Source organism: Drosophila ananassae, chromosome 2L (assembly GCF_017639315.1).
Source record: "Drosophila ananassae strain 14024-0371.13 chromosome 2L, ASM1763931v2, whole genome shotgun sequence".
NCBI classification, from domain to species: Eukaryota; Metazoa; Arthropoda; class Insecta; order Diptera; family Drosophilidae; genus Drosophila; species Drosophila ananassae.
The window spans coordinates 13,718,250-13,737,609 of record NC_057927.1 but is presented as its reverse complement, the minus strand read 5'-3'; the positions used below and the strand labels follow the sequence as shown (position 1 = coordinate 13,737,609).

Genomic DNA, 19,360 nt, shown 5'->3' with positions numbered 1-19,360 from the left:
CGCATTCGGTTCAGTTGTGTCTGTGGATGGAAGTCCCCATGGGGACTCCCAGCAATGCCGGCCAAATGGCCGGGTGCGAAACTTTGACGTTCTTCACTCCTCCCCTGTACAGCGACTGATTTCGGCCACCAGCCCCCTCGGTCTGCTTCTTTCCCGGTTGCTGTCCTGACCGACATTCGACGAATTGACCCACGCAGCTTGTTATTTTTCGTGTGCAACAGCGCGATTCGTTCGTCCTGGAGGCTATCAGACTCTACCCCTTTCATACCAATGCATACCGCCCCCTAAAATTAGTGATGCCAAAAATCCTAACTCGGGGATAGCCAGTATATTGCTGCAGATATTGGAAAAATATTCAAACGATATTTTATCAGTCAAGTTCAATGATTCTTTTAATTTAGGTTGCGATAGGAACTCCATCCAAAAGAACCCAAATGCAACATCACTGAATCGGATGCTCTTCCTCGTTTCTAACCAAGGAACTGGAGCACTTTGCCGTGACAGTTCACCTTGCTTTTTTGTCTGGTAAAAGTTTGGCTCTATTTTCGCCAGATTCCGCATTCGGCGATTCGGACAGCCGACGTCTGTTTTTCACCTGCCAAGCTTTGCGTTCCCCGCCATTCTCCTCCTATCGGATTTGGATTTGGGTTCCGATTCAGGTGATGCTTGTTTGCGTATGGGAAATCGCTTGTGTGTGTCCATCTGTTGAGGTGTGTGCCTGTGTATGGGTTGTGCGAGCAGGTGCGTTTATTTTACGCTGACAATTGTAATTTTCCCAGAGAGCAAAGGTTTTTAATTAGATTTTACTTCATTTTCCGCTGTCATTCAATTCAATGCACGGCGGGTGCTCTATACCAGTTCGACGAGAAGAGAAAATAAATGATTTTCACAAGTTTTTCTTAACCTTTTTAATTTTGAAGCCATTTTTTAAATAGTTCAGCTAAATGGGGTTTTATTTAAGTGGTGTTTAACTTGACATATTTCCTATCCAAGTAGGTATTTGAAATATTTAGTATGATTTTTAAATATTTATTAGTACATTATTTAATTTGATTTTTGTGTTCATTTCACTCTCAATTTCCTTACAACTCAATTACTCATAAGCTGAGCGTATTTTTGAATAATGAATCAGTATGACATTAGGAATTATGAAAATTCGCGAGTATTCCTAACACAAGACGACAAAAACCATGTTTGCACAGCTCCAGGATTACCCAAATATGAAATTGAAAAAAAGTACCGACATTTAGAGTGCCCATTACAAAAGGCAGTCAAAAAGAACTATATACCAAGTCCCCGTCCCAAGATAGTGGTATCGTGCGAGCCCTCAGAACATGAGGAAATATTTCCCGAGGATGAAGAAAGTACCAAGCCCGTCTCAGAAAGGAGCATGAACTTAAAGGATATTCTAGAAGAGGTTAAGCTCATAAAACGACGAGTGAACCGATTAAATCATCTATTGAAAACCGATGTAGCAGAGTGCCCGACTATAAAAACTTGCTATGACGATTTAATGTCACAACTCTACGAAGCTAGTCCACTCATTCTTGAGCTTCAAATCAATAGCCATAAGTTGGACATCCAACTTCCCCAGTTGCTATCTGCTCGTGAATGTACTGAAATGAACCTTAAAATGAACCGTGATGCCCTTTGCAGGGATAAGAAAATAGCTGATGCTTTGCTAAAACGATTGGGGAATCTGGACTCCTTCCAAAGGACTATGGAAAAAGAGCAGGCGCTTTGCCTCGAACGATATCGGCACGTGGATAGAGAGAAACTAGATGGAATGGAATTCGATAGGGATTCGGAAAAATGGGAGAGGCTTACCGCTTACCAGATATTAAATGTAGCAAATAAGAATAATTACCAGAAAACGAAACGTTTAGTCTTTAAACAGATTAACCATCTGAAGCAGTCCTCTAAAGAACTTCATTTTATCTTGATAAAAGAGATGAATATTGCAAGAATTGAAGTTTTTGGGCTCAGTGGAAGCTCCTCTGGACCCATTGAGGGTAGAGACATTGAAAATGCATCAACTGTACTTAGCTTCAAAGCTTAACGAGAAAAAGACTGGAAGGTTGTCTGTCAGAATACTTCAGAGAAATTTGCGGTCTTTTTCTTGTTAGGTTTTTTAATTTCTAAATAAAACTTATACTACAAAATAGATACTATTTTTGTTATAATTGGGGGCCCTTTTTTGAAGGGTAAGGCGTATACATGATTTATTACCCCTTAGGGTACGTCTAACATTTGCAATAGAAATCTGAATTTGTAACTGGGAAATGGAAAACCCGAATGACTTCATAGCCTACAATACATACATAGATGAGTTATCTATGATTTACCGGTTAAAACAAAGTAATACTCTCTCCAGAACACATACCAAATCAGATTCTGGCATTTCTATATTTTTCCTATACATTTTTTAAATCTTTTCATACCTATTCAATTAGATTTTGATTTACTGAACTATGGACTGTGAATTGCCCGAGAGCCTACCATCTTGCCGAGCGGCAGGACTTCCCTCGAAGGAGGCACCAGTTCCTATTATCGTAGAAGGAAAGCCAAAATTCATTGGGAAGAAAAAAGAAGTTACGGAAATAAGGGTAAAGAATGAACTATTTCACTGCGATGCGGACGGACTTTCGAATCTGGATGAGCTGTCGGGCGAAGTAGGTGATTCCACAGAATGGACAACGCCAAGATGGTTTCAATTGGATGAAATACAGAAGGAGCTGAGTGGCTTGAAGCTCCGAGTAAGCCACCTGAACGGCAAATTCCGTCTAGGTGTGCCCAAATGTCCTGATATCGAGTCCTGCACGGATATTGGGTTGGAAGCTAGGAACATAGACACCCATCCCGATATCCTGGACCTTCAGCGCAACAGCCAAAAGTTGGTCCAGCAGCAGGCTCAGCTTGAACAGGTTAAAAGGGCTAGCGATCAGGCCATTACGCTTTTAAAGAACTCTATCAGCCAAAATATGTGCTTTGTTAACAGCATGCAAGGTTCGTTCGGGAAGTTAGACTGCTTCGAACGCAACTTGGAATGGGATCAGGCTCTGTGTCTGCAACGCTTTTGTTCTTTAAACCACCGGAAGCTTAGTAACGACTTCAGCAACTTGAACAATTCAGTCACCTTCGAGATGGAGGAGCCGTGTGCACTGAAACTCAGTCTGGAAAAGCTGATCACAATCAAAGAGTACACGGGAAAAAAAAAGCTGGCCACGCAGGTGATCTTCCAGCTAAAGAGTGGCGCAATTAACCTTCTTGATTGCATGACTATGAGAATTCATACTCTGGATGACCGTCTCTATTATCCCGATCGCCATCAGACGCTTATGTCCTTCATTGAGCGAAATTCAACCCTGTTCACTGCAAGTGAAAGGCATTCATCCACGCGTCTTCAAGACCTATCAGATTATATGCGTCGCAACTCATCGTTCTTCGAAAATCGTACGGAAAATCATGAAGGGAAAAATCGCGAAAGGCAAAATCGATCAAGGTAGTTGGAACAACTATTGTCTGAATTAACAATGTTTGACAAGTTCAAGAAAACATGCTCCAAGTGTAGACATTTATCAATTAGAATAACGTGACTTGTGTAATTTCAGTCAAATCTGCGATTTTCATTCGTAATAAATTCATCTGGCAGCTAAATAAAACCCATAATTCTTGTGTTGATTATTTGTTCATGGTTTTCTATACAATACTAAATGTATATATATTCCCTATACTATATACCCAGCATTGTGTTAGAGAAAACCGCATAATTGAATTTATTTTATTTTATATTGTTGCTTATAAAATAATGGGTTAATTACGAACTTATGGTATATAACGAAAGATTTTGATTTAAATGTATTGAATTGATAAACATCTTTTTTTCCACTGCGATCGTCCGTTGCCTCCATTGTTGGGGTAGCAATACGAAAAGGATAACTAGAGAACAAGTTTGTGACTCGGCCAGACCTAAAGCAATATGTGCATCAATATAAAAATTGAAGCTAAAAGCCCAATTCGCACATCATTAATGCCAGCACCAGAGTGACCAACTCTGCAATTAAAAAAAGTTAAATATCTTATGAAAATTAAAAATATGTTGCACTGACACCCTCGGAACGTTTTTCTCGAACTGGCCTGCCATATTTCCAGCGGGTGTATACCTTGCTACCACATAGGTATTACCGGATTTGCTTTTTGCTTGACCATGGCCCATTTCTGTCGAAGACTTCCAAACCACGGCAGTAAAGTGTCCAGTTTTCGCAGAAAACTCGGGCTTATTGAAATCATAGTCCTTTATCTCGTCGTACCAATCTTGAACACATTTTTTTGGATCTGATGATGTGTAGTACAAATTTTCCCCGTACTTTCCCTGATGATCCGAGTGTTCGAATTTCTCATTTTCTGCCAATTCCTATGCCCAATAAACTAGATATGACACAATATTAATAAATTTTGCGCATTTGCTTACCTGTGCATACTCAGCACAGCCTTTGCTTAGTGACGCTGATAACTTTAGAGCCGGACATCCATGAAGGGATCTCAGCCGGTTGTGCTCTTGCAGACTCTCCTCTTCTCCTTCACCCGTGGCAACTTGATATTGATACAGACAAAGAATCGCAGCAAAAATAAAGCCCATCCAATTCATTTTAATTTTCTTTACTTTTTTTCACTTTATCTATAAAATTTTTTTTAATTTTAGCAGAAAATTTTTATTTAATTTTTTTTCGAATGGTTTGAAAGTTTTATCTGACTGATGAAAAAACGTAAAATTACATACAAGCTTTGTTGATAAGTTTTTCCAAGCCAACTAAATTAGAAATGTTTGTCACAAATTTTTTTATTAATTATTTCTTGAAATTTTAAACTTTAAAATTTAAAGTATAACATTTTTACAAAAAATTGACAAAAACAATAAATATGCATTGAAATATTGTTATTGAAATAAGTAATCATCGTAAGTCTCATCCAATGTATATTTTTTTTCTGATGTTAATGAAGTAAAGAAATTCTTTTGGTTTGATCTTTTTGGCAGCTAAGTTCTGTATGTCATTAAAAAAATCATCGGTTATATTAAATCCATTAATGAGTGACAATTGTATGATAAATGACTCAAAAGAATCTGCTTCAGAACCATGTTGTTGTTTATTTTCTTCTGATGTTAAAAAAAAGGAAAATATTTGCATTTTTAATCAAAACCTTACACAGGACAGAAGCTTTTACTGCTAGAAATTGTACACCTTATTATCCAATTTGTTATATTTCCTAATCTATTTCTACTGGTTTTGCACTATGCTTTACATTAAGAGCGGCTCTATAAACGATTCGAATTCGAAGCGGGATAATTGCTATGCCATAGGACTAAGGACTAGAGAAGAGCCAGAACTTACCTCTGTTCCAGAGAAGCCGAAGAGAGTGCCTTTTGAAGTGACGCGAATGAGTGTCGCGGTTGATCCATGTGAGTTGAGTGAGTTGGATCTAGTCGAAGATTTGTCAGAGGAGTCTTCGGGGCAAACAACACCAAAAAAGATCGAGTTGCATGAAATCCTTAAGGAGCTGAATGCGTTTAAACGTCGTGTTGGTAAACTGCAAAACCAATTACGGATTAAATTTCCCTCGTGTCCTGAAAATGTTTATAAGATGAAAATGGTCGAAGATTTCAAACAACTTGACATCCGCAAGCTCCAAATCGACAGCCTGCATTTGGATCAACAGCTGGTTGAGATTGGAAAAGTTCATAGGGCAACCGAACAGGGTATACAAATATTAAGAGATTCCATCCGTCAAGACTTACAAGTCAGCAATAATATTAAAGCAAAACTGGGAATCCTTGAAGCCTACCAGTATCACTTGGAAAAGAAGCAGCAACTGTGCCTGGTGCACTACCGGACCATCAAACTAATCAAGATGACCGTCAAATCGTCCGAAGTTCTTGTTGGCACCTCAGAATTGGATGACATTGTGGTTATGCAGGCAGCATTACAGCATTTGGTAATGTGGAAAAATCACCAGGAGCTTGAGCGGCGATCTCGAGTCATTGTTTGTTACCTTTATAATGGCGCCGCGTTCCTTCTAAACTGTATTAAAATAAGGATTTTGGAGAAAACTGGTAAACACTCTTCTGTCGAAGAGAGTCGGGTGATCCAACGATTCATGAGGAATTACAAAAGCAGGCGTTTTTCCAACATGAGCTTCAACATCTTCCCAGCTTAGGCGTCTTCAAATGGTTCAATTTTTCTGCGTCCTCCTCGGGCTCAGAATGTCTATGTGGCCGATGGACGTCTTCCTAGCCTTTGGTGACAGCTGATGTAAATGTGGCACTTTAATGTCCTTCGACCTATGATGAACACATCTGCTTCAGCACCAAACTGCTTTCATTACAGAAAGCCAAAATTGTAACGTAGTAAGTCTGTTCGTTCTTAGAATTCCACCAGATGGTGTTAAATTTAGATATGAAGTCATGTATCCCCAATAATAAGAGTATAACTAGTAAATAAATAATATTATTGCACTAGCAATAGTACAGGCTAAAGAATAACAAAAAATAGGAGTTTTTTCCAAGCCCATCTCATACCAAGCCCAGAGAGTATGGCAGAGTCGTTGTTTTGTGGATAAGCAGACATCGGATTTCTTGTCGCTTTCGGATTTGATGCTTGTATTTTTGGGGCCGACAACGAAATGTATTTAGCATAAAAATTTACGATAATGAGAGCACAGAACAACAGCGACCACACCGCCACAGACGCAAACAGCGCATCAAATTTCGCATAGGCAAATAGACAACAAATGGAGGATTTTTGGTGATGGTGTATACTGCCTGGTATCCTGCCAGCAGTTGCCCCCGTTTGTGGCCAGTACGGCGACACATTGTGGCTGTCGCAGGTTCCCGGCAAGTGTCATTGCTCGGCAAATGCGCAAAGTTAAATTAATATTTTCCACGAGACAGTGGTTTTGTTGAGGCCACTCCATCAGGCATTTAAAAAATTGACGAATTTCTGTGCGGTCTAACCAACATCAATGTCAACTGTTCAGGGCTCTGTCCGGAATATTCATGACGAGATGTGCGCCCACCACACTCACTTCTATTCTCACTCAGATTAGCAAAGTTTTGTGCAGTCATTTATTTTGAAAAACTTTCTTATTTTATACGGGCGGGAGATAGGCGACTCCCGACTCGGATCCTGCATATTTTGAAAGCGCGATAATCGCATTTGACACACCGAAATGGTTCGAATAAATATGGGAATTTCGGAATGCATACCCAGAGTCTGACACTTGCCGTTCTGTTTGCTTTGGGGTGGATGGGAATGCTCGAAATGAATTTCTTTTTGAGGGAATTATGGTGAAGAAATGAAAATAAATGCAAAGGAACCTCGAGCACTTCAGGTTGCCATTTACATTCCTCACTCGCATTGGAATTTTATATTGTCGATTGCATTGAAATCGCATTGAAATCCATGAATGGCTCGACTGTGTCCTCTAATGCGTATTTGTATGAGAGTGCGTGGTTGTATCTCTGCAGCAGGATTTGGCGTCTGACGCCCCGTCCTTCGTCTCTTCTGCGTCCATAAATTATTCATTTCGTTTGAGATGTTTGATGTGCCTCCAAGTGGCATGATGTCCTTGCACACACACTGACACAGTCACATATTGGCAATCGGCTTGTTGCAGTTTTTTGCACCCTCCCCTTGCCACTTCTTCTCCCCGCATTTCATTGATTTCATTCATTTTTTAGCCCCATTCCCCAAGCCCACTGTGGTGTGTTATTGTTAGTGTTTGCCACAGCTTTGCATAAATAAGATAAACACAAGGATGTGCTCCGTGGGTAGCCGGAATACCCCGCTTCAGTAGCCGCTCCTTTCAAGAACCCTGAATCCTGGCTACAGGATCTCCGGCCGAGGCAGCCACCATCGTCTCGAGTCGATGCTGTGATTTATTTTGCACTCAATGTTTGCCAAAGTAAAATTGATTGAAGCGTTTGTTGGCGTTCCAATTGATTTTCACTACAGTACGTATCCGTGTGTTGCACCGCCACACCCACTCAGAGGGCGGTCCTTGTGTCTTTTGCCACCCCATGTTTCATCCTGGCCGGGACTTCTTTTTTGCACTTTCCTCACTCGTGGCCAGCGAAGCGTTTCGAGTGCCTTCGAGTCAGGGAGTGTTTACAGTGGTTAAATTAACTTTGGTCAATTTGGTTTTTGTCGAGAGGTAGGACATGGCATTGAGATAAAGTATATTATAGCCTCCTGCTTTTCTCTCCCAAGAAAATAAATGGAAACACCTTTGAAAAGGCTTTCGACCCAAGATATATTGTCCTTGGAAATTTGTGGAAGTCAGTATGGAGATCCATACATTATTATTGCAAACAGAATATATTCAGTAAGGATGCTAAGGATAATTCATAATAGTAAAAAACATTCAATTATTTGTAGGGTTTATTCCATCCTATTGCAATTGTCTTTCAATGTCTACTAATAGCTGGCTAAACGATTCGCTCTCGGAAGCGTCAGTTGCAAAAATCGCAACCATTCATCAAATGTCGTTCTCTGATTTTATTAACTGACGGTGATGGTGATTGAGGCACATCTGGGCCATCAACACCTGCAGCCGGCAGTCGATCATCAGCTAGCGCCCATCACCCCCATGTCCCGATACCGCCTCCCCCATCCGATTACCGCTCACCGCACCGCCACTTAGCAATGCCACCAATCGCCACCAAACTGCAGTCGCATAAATCTTGGGCTGTCAGGAGCAAAATATCCTAGGAGGGGGGAGTCGAATGTGGACCCTCAAAGACGGAGCTAACAAATTACTGACACAGACCCAAAAAAAAAACAGAAAATAAAAGATGAGACAGTGGGACGGTAAAATGGAAGAAATAATAATAGCAATAACAATTATGCAGAATATACCAAATATACGAAATATAAAAATAAACACGCAACGCAACGCAAATGTATGCCACTCATTTTTATGAATGGGCATTTATCATAATTAAAAATTCTGCCGACACCGGGGAAGGTGGAGGTACTCTGCCCACAGAAGCCCCTCCGCTCTTTAGCCATCCTCTCGGTCCTCTCGGCCCTCCCTCATTAGCCCACTTGCAGATTCCCACGTTTCTGACCTAAGACACGCCACACATAAATACATATATCCTGGCGTCCTGGGAGCAGTGTAAAGAGAGTGCGTCAGCGAAAAGCCGACAACGAGGACAGCTTTTTTGTGTGCCGAACAGCTGTTGCTGTTTGGTTTGGGACAAGTTTTGGGACCGGGCCATAAACTAAGGCACTGGAAGAGTCCGTTGGTGAAGTGCATCACGGCGCATGTCCACCGGCACTCCCACTCAGCGGGCCTCTCTTAAGCGGGAGGTCTCTCTTTGGATGGGACGGAGTTTTCCGAGCCGAGTGCTCGGCTTTTCCCACGGTCGGACCCGTGCGAACCGTGGAGCCGTTTTTGGGGCCGTCGTGGCCGGTGCCATCACCCGTCGCCACTTCGAATGCCGTTGTCGTGGGCTTCAGTTGTGCCTGGCGCTGAGTCGATGTCGTTACTGTCGCCCCTGTGACTGAAACTGTGACTGTGACCCAAACTGTAACAGTGACTCTGGGCTTTGCCGTGTGTCGTGTGTTGTGAACGCATTAACTAATCGGAGATTGAGAGCCTGCAGACTGCAGTGACCGCCAAATTGGCTCGGTTAGAACCCCGAGAGTGTCGTTGTGCATCCTGTCACTTTTTGTCGCGCCACCTCAAGGATAATAAGTGGTAACATCAACAACAAGTACCAGTAACAGAAATAACAAGCAATAATAACAACAATAACAGAAACCGCATTGAATTGTGCGTCTCCGGTGGAAAAAGTTAATCCACAGATATTCTCACACACATACACAGACGCTGGTGTGTGTCGTGCTGCCGTGTCCTTTTGTGCCCAGTGGGTGTGCGTGTGTGTCCCAGTCAGTGTATGTGCGTAATGCGTATGTAATCCAAGCAAATCTGTCACGTGTTTTGGATATCTTGCCTTCCTCTGGAGCAGCGGAATTTATTGAAAAATCACACAAAGGTGAGCCAATCCCCGTAGCCATATGGGAGATAAAGTGACTTCGCAAAAAAGGACCTCATCACGTTGAAAATTAAAAAAGTTAAGCCGCTTACGAATCGAACTGACATAACTTTAAATTAAACAATTAAAATAAATTGGATAGGTCAGGGTATCGGAACTTTACCGTTTACGTTTATACCTTTGTACAACTTTTTTTTTTTGATTTATTATTTAAATATGTTTAGATAGATAGCTTAACATCTTGTTCATAAATGTTAAAAATTCAAAGACCATTGCCAACAAAACACATTTAACACAAATTTGCCAAGATATACGATTATTTCCGCCATAAAATTGACTCTTTTCCTCCATAAATAAAGGAGGGATCCTAATGGTCACCCCGAAAGGCTTTTTGCGGCCCTTCGCAACTTCGCATTAGAAGCATTTAACCTTTATGCCCTGTAAGTTGCCCAAATTAAATGACAGAATTTGATTAGTCCCATACACGCAAGCGACTTTGGGTGGCCTGCCTGGGTGTATAATAAATGAGAGGTTGTTAGGCCTCGAGTATCATCCCCAGTTGGAAAAGTTTCGTCAACAAACTGCCATGTGCCCTACCTGCCGCCGGATGCCCCTGTCAACCACTCCAGCTCAATTGTTTATTTAACAGCAATGAAAAAATCATTACGCATTTCATATCCAAACTTCAAAAGGTGAAATTCCCATGAAAAATTATATAAATAAGTTGAAAACTTTTAATGCATATCAAAATGAAAAAAAGATTAAAAGCACCGGAGAAATACGGCTAAAACACAAATGTTGATTTAAAATGCAAAATGAAAAGACAGGAGGAACAACAAAGCGAACGGGAAAACGGTAAAGGAAAAAATGGGCCACAGGACCAGCTGTCCTCTACGCAATTTGTCCACGTATTATACATTTTTCCACACTTTGTTTGGTTACTTTTACGCCGCTGTTTGCCCTTGTCCTTGCCCCACTCTCGGCCAAGTTAATGTCATTTGCATTCCCATTCGCTCATACCCCAACACACACACACACATACTACACATTTTGGCGTTTTTTTGCCAGCCATATTTTCTGGCTTGCCGAGCTGCTCTCGCTTCAAGTTCATTGTGCATTAATAATTTAGTTGTCGTTCCGGTGTCGCCGCGTCCACTGGCTTGCAAATGCAAAATCAAGTCGACACCCAGGAAAACTTGTTGCCCTTTTTCCGAGCTCTTTTATTTTTTGCTTGCTTGTAATTTGATTTTGTTTCCCTGTTTCTGGTCGTCCAGTGGTTGGTCTGCAGCATCGTTGGGAATAGCTGTTGCTTTCATCAGTTTCACAGTCAGTATCGTTTAAATTTGTTTTATTTGGGCTTCTCTTCTGTCAAAGGGTCCGTGCCAGATGCTTCTTTGATTGCAGTTTGTGAAATTTCTTCCTTGCTGCATCCTTAGGTCTGCAGAAATATGTTACATGATTGAGAAATGGACTGCAGATTGGGACATAGGCATCAACTGGAAACTAGGCCTTAGATCTATGCAGGTATTTCCATGATAGGCTCTGTGCTACGACATTGAGATCACCATAAGTACCTTGGGGCGATCTTTGGCAAAGGACCTTTCATAGGCACACAATTCCGAAGCAAACTGTGATTCTCCTAGAAATAAACTGTCACTGTCGGACAAAGTTAAAATTCATAAATGCATTTTGAATCCGACTTGGAAATATGCCTAGGTACCTTGGAACAAATTCCGCCATACAGCTCATAAGTAGGCAACATTTTATAAGCAAATCCAAGCATGATCCAGATGATTGCGGGTTATTTTCTTACTCGAAAAGTTCTTCAAACTCTTATGATTTCCAACTAGCAAAGGCATTTTCCTGTAAAAAGTTTTAATTTTAATTTTCTGTCATATTATGACGTTATCTAAAATATCTGGAATTCGTCCTTTATGAGTCTGTAGCTTAAAAGTGTGAGACAACTGAAATCCATTAGAGCTTTGCAACTTTTTGCGCTACAACACTTCATTTGCACTCCACTTTGAGCCAAGAAAGCAGAGCAGACGCCAAGTAGGTGGGGCTTCGCGAAATTTGTTGCTATGAAAAATGATATTAAATCGCATTTTTCATTATTATTTTTCCGGTGAAATCGCGTTCTTCATCTTGTCAGACAGTTGTCTCAGTCAGCCCGGGCAGCAAATACCAAAAAAAAAATCAGAGCAGACCGAACCTCAAGGCTCTCTTGCCGCCGTTTCGTTTGCCGAAGCTCGCTGCGTTTTGTCCTTTTCAGGAGGACTCTTTCAGGACTTTGGCTGCAACTGCAAAAGGCGGGTACAAAGGCAGGGCCAAAGGATGGCAGGACGAAGGGCGGTGAGCAGAGGGATATGGAGCAAGCTGAAAATTCAGAATAATGAGGAAACTAACGAGCCAAGACTTTCTCATTGTTTACTGGCGCAAAAATTGCGCGATTATTAATTTTCTATGCTATTTTGTTGCCTCCTTTGCAGTCCCGCCACTTCATCTTCTTTTGGTCTGGGTTTCTGTTTGTGCTGCCACTGGCATAGCCCAGAATTTTCTATATTTTTACCCCCTTTTTTAATATTTCGTAATATTCGCCACGTTTTCTTCGTTCCGTATTTTTTGGCGCGTGCAAGTAATAGAAGCGGCTTGGTGGTTGTGGAAAGGCGCGAGGAGCCTGCAGTTGGCCCAAAAGAGTTTGGCTCAGTGAAGAGCCGAGCCAAGTTTTTGCACCGAGTTCATTGCTTTCGCCCACATGTTGTGTATACGCCACTTTAACTGACACATTTTCGCGTTGTTTTTGCCCCAACCCGAGCGAGCGTCTTTTCAGGGTTTATTTTTGTTTGCCGGTTGCCATGTTTGTTATTTTATTCATCGCTTCTACTGGGAAAACGTGGCTCGCCTTGAATGCTAATGAAAAGACTGGGGAATTCAAGTTGGACTCGCACTGAGTTTATCAAAACAGGAGGGGGACACAGTAGTTTGATTAGCCGAAGAAGCCTTTGAGCTTCTTGTGGAAATATGGAAAGTTTCTTACAAGTTTCGATGGCGTCTTGGCAAACAAACATAGTAATTAAAAGGAGTGTTTGGTTCGTCCTCAGGCTTAAGTGTTTGTAATAAAAATGAAATACAAATTCTTAAGTTCTTATTAAAACTTTAATACTTTCGCCAAACATCATTAATAAATTTCATTATTTCTTTTTAGGTAAGAACTTCAGCCCAACCCATTCCAACACACTACTATCCCCTGTGTCCTGTTAATTGGAAATGGCATGAGTAAAAATACATTTTTAATTTAAAATAAGCGCTGTATTAAATTATGACTCTGCCCGACGGAAGGCAGGTCCTGATGAGATCGAGAGGCAATATCCGCTCCGAAGGACACACAGAAATGTGCAAACTGGCATCAAATCCAATTAGTTAATATGAATATTTGATGAAATCACTTCCGTTTCAAATGCCGATGCAAAAAAAGGACACTGTCCCTGATGTTCATCATCACCATTCATACGACGATAATGATGTGTAAGTTTTTTGTAATCGCCATGCTGGGTGGAAACAACTTTTTTGTGAATTTAAAACTTTAACTGTGGAGAGTATTCCCCACTGCAAGTCATCGAGTTGGGGGCTCGCTTCATATAAAATTATTCGTCTTTTTCGGGCTTTTGTGTTGTCCCCCACAATAACCACAATTTGGAACTTTTTGCGGCACTTTGTCAGTGCGAAAAACGTCAAAATGTTTGTGGGTCTGAAACGTATTTAAATATTTCATTTGTCACACATTTAGTGCTGGGTGAGCGGTTTGCGTTTGAGCCGCGACATATGTGGCGTTGATTAATATTTATATCTGAACAAATTCGAATTATGCATATCCTTTACCTATATCCCTTGTTTTATAATTATAGGGGATACGCAGAGAGCACCCTATCCCAGTGGCACACTTTTTTTCGGTCAAATAAAATATAGAGTCGACCCGAAGGCTTTGCTGAATTGAATTTTTAATTCTCTCTTGAATTTGTTTTGGTTCATTTTGCTTTATTTGTTCCCCTGTACTTTTTGCCTTGCCAGCTTGTTTAACTTTTTGAAAATGGTTTCTTGTTGGTTGTTTGTTTTAGCCACATATATGCAGCCATTTCGGCATACAATTTTAACGAGGTGCGGTTGTTTGTGCCACGTAGCCTCTGACTCTTTCCACAGATTCTTTTTTCTTTTTTTAATTTCTATTTTTTGTTTTTTCTGTATACCTTGGCTTTGTTGCAAAAAATGTCACGCATTGTTTAATATTAATTTCATTTTCTGTACGCTCCGACACCGCGATACCGAAAATTCATTTTCAAGCTGTTGCCGTTGCTTTATTTGCAAATTCAATTCAAATTTGCATAATTTTTCATTTCTTTTATTGTCATATTATTTCTTTAATAAATGTTTATTTTTTATTTACAATTAATAGAATTTTATAAAACTTCAATGAAAAAGTAGTGCTTAAATTATGATGTTATTCACATTAAGATTAGCCATAAATTCTATTTGCAACTCGATCTGCAATTTTTATCAACCAAACAAAAAAATCTGCATAATTTAAAATTTCACATTAATGAGGCAGACACATTAGGTTTATGGGATGCCACCATAAAAATGTTGCAACATATTCAGCTGTCGAACAAAATGGAAATTAGTTGGGCTCATTAAATGATTGCAAAAACTATTTTAATTAAATGTATAGGAAACCATAAAAGTGCCCCGAAATATGCGACGGTAAAAGAGGAAACTTTGCCAACAACCTGAACAATAAAGAGCTGAAAAAAAATTATCCAAACTTGTGGCAAACGAGGCGAAAGCAAGCCAATTGAAAAGTGCCAGTACAAAAAGCCGAGGCAAGTGAAAGGAATATCAAAGAATATCAGAAAAAGTTAGATTTATATATATATATATCGTAGAATGTCGGGCATAAAGAATAATGCACATTTATCCTGGCCAGAGGAGGAAAGAAAAAGAATTTGCAAAATTTTACAATTTGTTAGAGCGAGGCGCCAACATCCAGACAATAAATCACCATTAAACAAATTATGTACTCAGCTCGACGAAAATTTTAAATGTCTTTCGCTGTCCATTGTATCTCGTAGAACACATAATACCAGAAAGTTGTGAAAAACAAGTCCAAGTGTAGGGTGAAAAAAACAATGATTCAAATGTGTTCAGGAAAAAAAAGCGAGAAAAGAATGAGACCTATACAGTGGGTGAAGTTATATAGGATTCTAGGAAAGTTTTCATTAAGAATTAAGGTTCTCTATCTCTAGTGAAATAATAGATTACGAAAGGAAGAAAATATTTATTTAAAATATAATATTATCTATTTACTAAGGTACTAAGTACATTATTAGATCTGTTGCATGTTAAATACCATAAATTACCAGAATGAGTTAGGGAGAAGGATACCACTCGCTGACTTCATTAGCTTCTATGGACCGGCACACTTCCGTTCCACTGTGCAACAGGATGCAACGTCAGCCATTATCATTATTAGAACGACGTTTATCAGCAGCGTTTTGCCACCAGCAGGCCCAGCTCCCCTCCTTTCACCTTCGTCATTGACACGTTTTGTGCGTGGGCCACCCACCAGACCACCCTCAACCACCTCATGCTCCTGATATTCCTCCCAGACAAGGTGTAAACATTTATGAGGCTTTGCTTCTGCCCCGTCATCTGCTTGTTCCTGGCGTTGTTACACACTTTTATTTCCATTTCTTTTTTGCCAACGTTGCAAGGCGACACAAATTTATTTCGTAGCATTTACACACGCAGGTTGGTGCCTCCAATTGCGATGGCTCTAATGCCGAGATGCTGATGCTGGGTTCGCCACATGCCACGTTTAGTGCCCGCAAATTTGAGCTTCTCCCATGGCAGCGGGCGGTATTCGCCTGCCACATTCTTCAGCGACCACAAATTTTCATGTAGTTATTTTTCTTCGCCTTCGGGCCTGTCTCCCTCCATCAACCATCCACCCACTGTCACTACATGGATTTTTGTTTTACGAGGAGCAGGAAGTGATGTGCCTTAGCTTAACGTGTAGTTTCCAGAAAAATATACCTGTTATAATATTAGAAATTATTTTAAAACTTGATTAGAGACTTGGGTATCTCTTCATAGTTTTCCTATATTTTTGGGCCCAACCTCCTAATAACATTTTGGTAACTAACATAGCCATAAGTACCGGGTATCGTTATGTCGGAACCCCCGTAGAACATTCTCTGGGGTCTTTTTTTTTGTTTTGGGACTTGCAAACGTGCTATGTTTTATTTTTACAACTTCCTTGCGAGCTGCCACCAAATAAAAAAACTGTGATGAAGAGGGCGATGGCGAAAAAGTGCCAAAAAACAACAAGACCTAAAGCAACAAGGGATTGGGGTGGTGCGAAGAAAAAAAAACTTTGGGAAATGGTAGATAGGAACTGTGAATCTGCTTTGACTGTTAAAGTGTTCCAATTTTTCATGTCCACATCTGCATACCGACTCACATACACCCCCCCATCAGAAGACTCACACACACACAGTCAAACATATGTAAATGCGTCTGTTCGTCCGCCTATATCTTCTTCTTGGATATACATATCCTGCGTGTTTTTTTGAGTTTGTTTTCGTCCCTCTTCCATTTCTTCCGCCCTGGCCCCGCCCCCTCTTTTTGTTTGAGTGCGTCGTCTTCCGCTTTTCCGTTTCCTTCTTCTGGCGCAAATTACAACGCATAATTTTCACATTACGTCAGCGTATTTAGACGCGTGTGTGTGTGTATGTGTGCAGGTCCTGTCTGTGCTTCCATTTTTTTTGCAGCTTTGGAATGCGACTTTTTGTTGCCTTCTGACGACGGTTAATGTTGCGATATGGAAATCAATATTCCTAATGGCTGTCATACGATATGCTGTACACAACCAGAACCACAGGAGCCCCACCAAAGGACCTCGATACCCTCGGCACACTCCACATTCGACGTAAATACGTCAGCTCTGTTAATATTTAATCAGCACAAGCGGTTTTCAAATTAATTAAATCGATATTTAAGGCAGGTCGTAGAGTTCAAAAGGTTTAAAGGAAAATACTGACTACAATTGAAAATAAATCCAAAAGCAAGGTTTTTTTTAAGAAAATGTTTTTGATTGTTATTGGAAAAATTAAAGAGATTATTTTCTAACAATTTTTTTTTATCAATTTTTAATCATTACTTATGCTTCAGTCTTATTTCAAACTTAATTAAAAACATAAACCTTAACCAAGTCCTTGTTGAGAACTACATTTTATAAACTTTCTTTAACCTGTTATTCATTTAACAAAAAGTTTTTAGTAAATGTTTTTGGCTTAGTTTCTCTTGAGAATTTTTGAAAAACTGCCCACGCAAAGGCTTCATTGATTGTTAACCCGCAGAATTGGCTTAAAACCTTGAATCTCGTGAGTGGGCCAGAGCTTATACCAGCATGGCATAAAAGTCAAATCCGAAAAGTAAAGTGCACACCACGCTAAGCAACACAAAAAAGGAGAAATCACAACAGAAGGACAAAATGTACGAGCCCGAAAACGAAACCGACTAAAAACTCGCGGTAATTTGAACCTTTTTCCGTTTCGGTGGCTCCAGCCATTGCAGGCCAGTACTGAAATCAAATATCAAAGCGAAAACTTTTCCTTCACTATGGGTGTGTGTTTGGGACGCGAGAGGGATGCCGAAGGGAGGGAGGTCCTTGCTGGTTGGGAGGCATTCAACGCACGAGTAATCCTCCGTGGCAACAGGTTGCCAGGTTTTTATTTTGACAACTGAATGGAGCAACAGCAACAAAAACTAAGTGGGGACTCTGGACAGGGGAACAAGGACCAAGGGGACAAGGGAGCAGATTAAGGTGGAGGCAACCTGCAGTTGATTTGAAAATCAAACTTGCATGAAACAATGCCAAACAAACGGGCCAAAAAGGGAGCAATTCGTGACGAGAACGAGCCAAATAGACAATGACAAAGTTTAAAGTCGTTAAAATAATAGGATTTTAACAATTTAACAAAACCCAAATCGACCAGACCGTCCAATGTTCGATTGAAATAAGCTACTTTCCCAGTTATTTGGCAGTCCTGATTTGGGAATTGACTTTTAGTTAGGGTTTCCGTTCCACGTCCCTTCCAAACAGGATGTAATCTTTCAACTCAACTAAGATTTTCACTGTGCTTCTAGTTGGGTTTGTTTTGTTTTTTCGCTGTTTGCCAAGATTTTCAGTTTATTCTATGCCCGACCCTCACCTTTGCAATTTCCCAGGCCAAGCCGAATGGTATTGAAGTCAAGTAAGCGTTTCCCAAGCCAACGCCAAGAGTTTTCCGCACGCCAGAATTTATCGCTTGTGGATTTATTTTTCAAGAGATATCCGCTTTTCATCCTGGCCAGTCAGTTATTGCTTTGCAGTGGGATACTCGCAGGAATAAAATGGGAAGGAAATAAAAACATACGTGCGGAGCTTATTTCGATATTGGAGCGGAGAAGCGAATCGAACCTCTTAGGAGCTCATTAAGTCTCTGATTAGAGCGTTTAAGGGGGAATATTTGCCATAAAAATACTCTCCGATGCTCGCTTATAATATTCAATTACAGGCGTCGGCGTAACGCTTGCCTTCAAAACTTTAAAAAGTTATCGTTCCTATTGGCCCCAGCTCCAGCCCCAGCCAGGAAAATTCATTTCCATTCATACGGTGGATATTACCCAGGGCAAGAACCTGCAATGAAATTAAATACGTTACCAAAATAAAATGCCAAATAAAAGCGTGAAAAATGAAACCCCTTGTCCCATCCACCCACTCGAATCCCATACACATCCAAATAAAAGCCCTAAATGGGGCTTCAACGCCGTGAGATGGAAGTGGCAGCAGAGCCGGGTCGGCGGTGCTGGATGTTGATGTGGATGTGGAATCATTTATTTGCATTTGAAACCCAAACCAGCCGGCGAGGCAGTGAACAAGCCAACATGAAGAAAATGAAATCGGCACTCTGGCGAAAAATTCATAAAATAAAGGATTTCCTAATTGCCAATTTGCATGCAGCCGCGTCTAATTTTTGCCCATTCGCTGGATAAATAAACTTCATTTCGCTCTGGGGTTTTTTCTCCTTGTTTTCTTTTTCCATACAAATACATGGGGTAATGTAAACTTATATGTTGGTCATATTCATTTGATTTACAATGGGCTTTAAAAATAATACACGCGTTATGAATATTTTAATACAATTAGCACGTACATTTAGAATGCGATTTATAATTCAAATAGGGTCTTTAATTATGTATATGTGT

The 19,360-nt window shown here is 40.5% G+C and overlaps 4 protein-coding genes across 4 annotated transcripts in view; 3 read left to right on the top strand and 1 right to left on the bottom strand.

The window, feature by feature from the left end:
* The first annotated feature begins 1,024 nt into the window (after positions 1–1,024).
* Positions 1,025–2,166, top strand: LOC26513703. Its single transcript, XM_014911715.2, has one exon. The coding sequence runs from the start codon at positions 1,124–1,126 to the stop codon at positions 2,057–2,059; it is 936 nt and encodes a 311-aa protein (XP_014767201.1). The 5' UTR covers positions 1,025–1,123; the 3' UTR covers positions 2,060–2,166.
* A 128-nt stretch (positions 2,167–2,294) lies between these two features.
* LOC6499442 lies at positions 2,295–3,684 on the top strand. Its single transcript, XM_001954597.4, has 2 exons — positions 2,295–2,358; positions 2,454–3,684. Exon 2 carries the CDS (start codon positions 2,472–2,474, stop codon positions 3,504–3,506), a length of 1,035 nt encoding a protein of 344 aa, XP_001954633.1. The 5' UTR covers positions 2,295–2,358; positions 2,454–2,471; the 3' UTR covers positions 3,507–3,684.
* Positions 3,685–3,770: 86 nt separating this feature from the next.
* LOC6501145 (Golgi-associated plant pathogenesis-related protein 1) lies at positions 3,771–4,794 on the bottom strand. Its single transcript, XM_001954596.3, has 3 exons — positions 4,472–4,794; positions 4,110–4,414; positions 3,771–4,054 (listed from the first exon to the last, which is right to left on the bottom strand). The coding sequence occupies exons 1-3, from the start codon at positions 4,646–4,648 to the stop codon at positions 3,970–3,972; spliced, it is 567 nt and encodes a 188-aa protein (XP_001954632.2). The 5' UTR covers positions 4,649–4,794; the 3' UTR covers positions 3,771–3,969.
* Positions 4,795–9,477: 4,683 nt separating this feature from the next.
* The window catches only part of LOC6499445 (hemicentin-2), a 68,279-nt gene continuing 58,396 nt past the window's right edge, over positions 9,478–19,360 (top strand). Inside the window, exon 1 of the mRNA XM_001954592.4 lies at positions 9,478–10,057. The gene's annotated coding sequence lies outside the window, so the exon portion shown is untranslated. The remainder of the gene's footprint in view (positions 10,058–19,360) is intronic.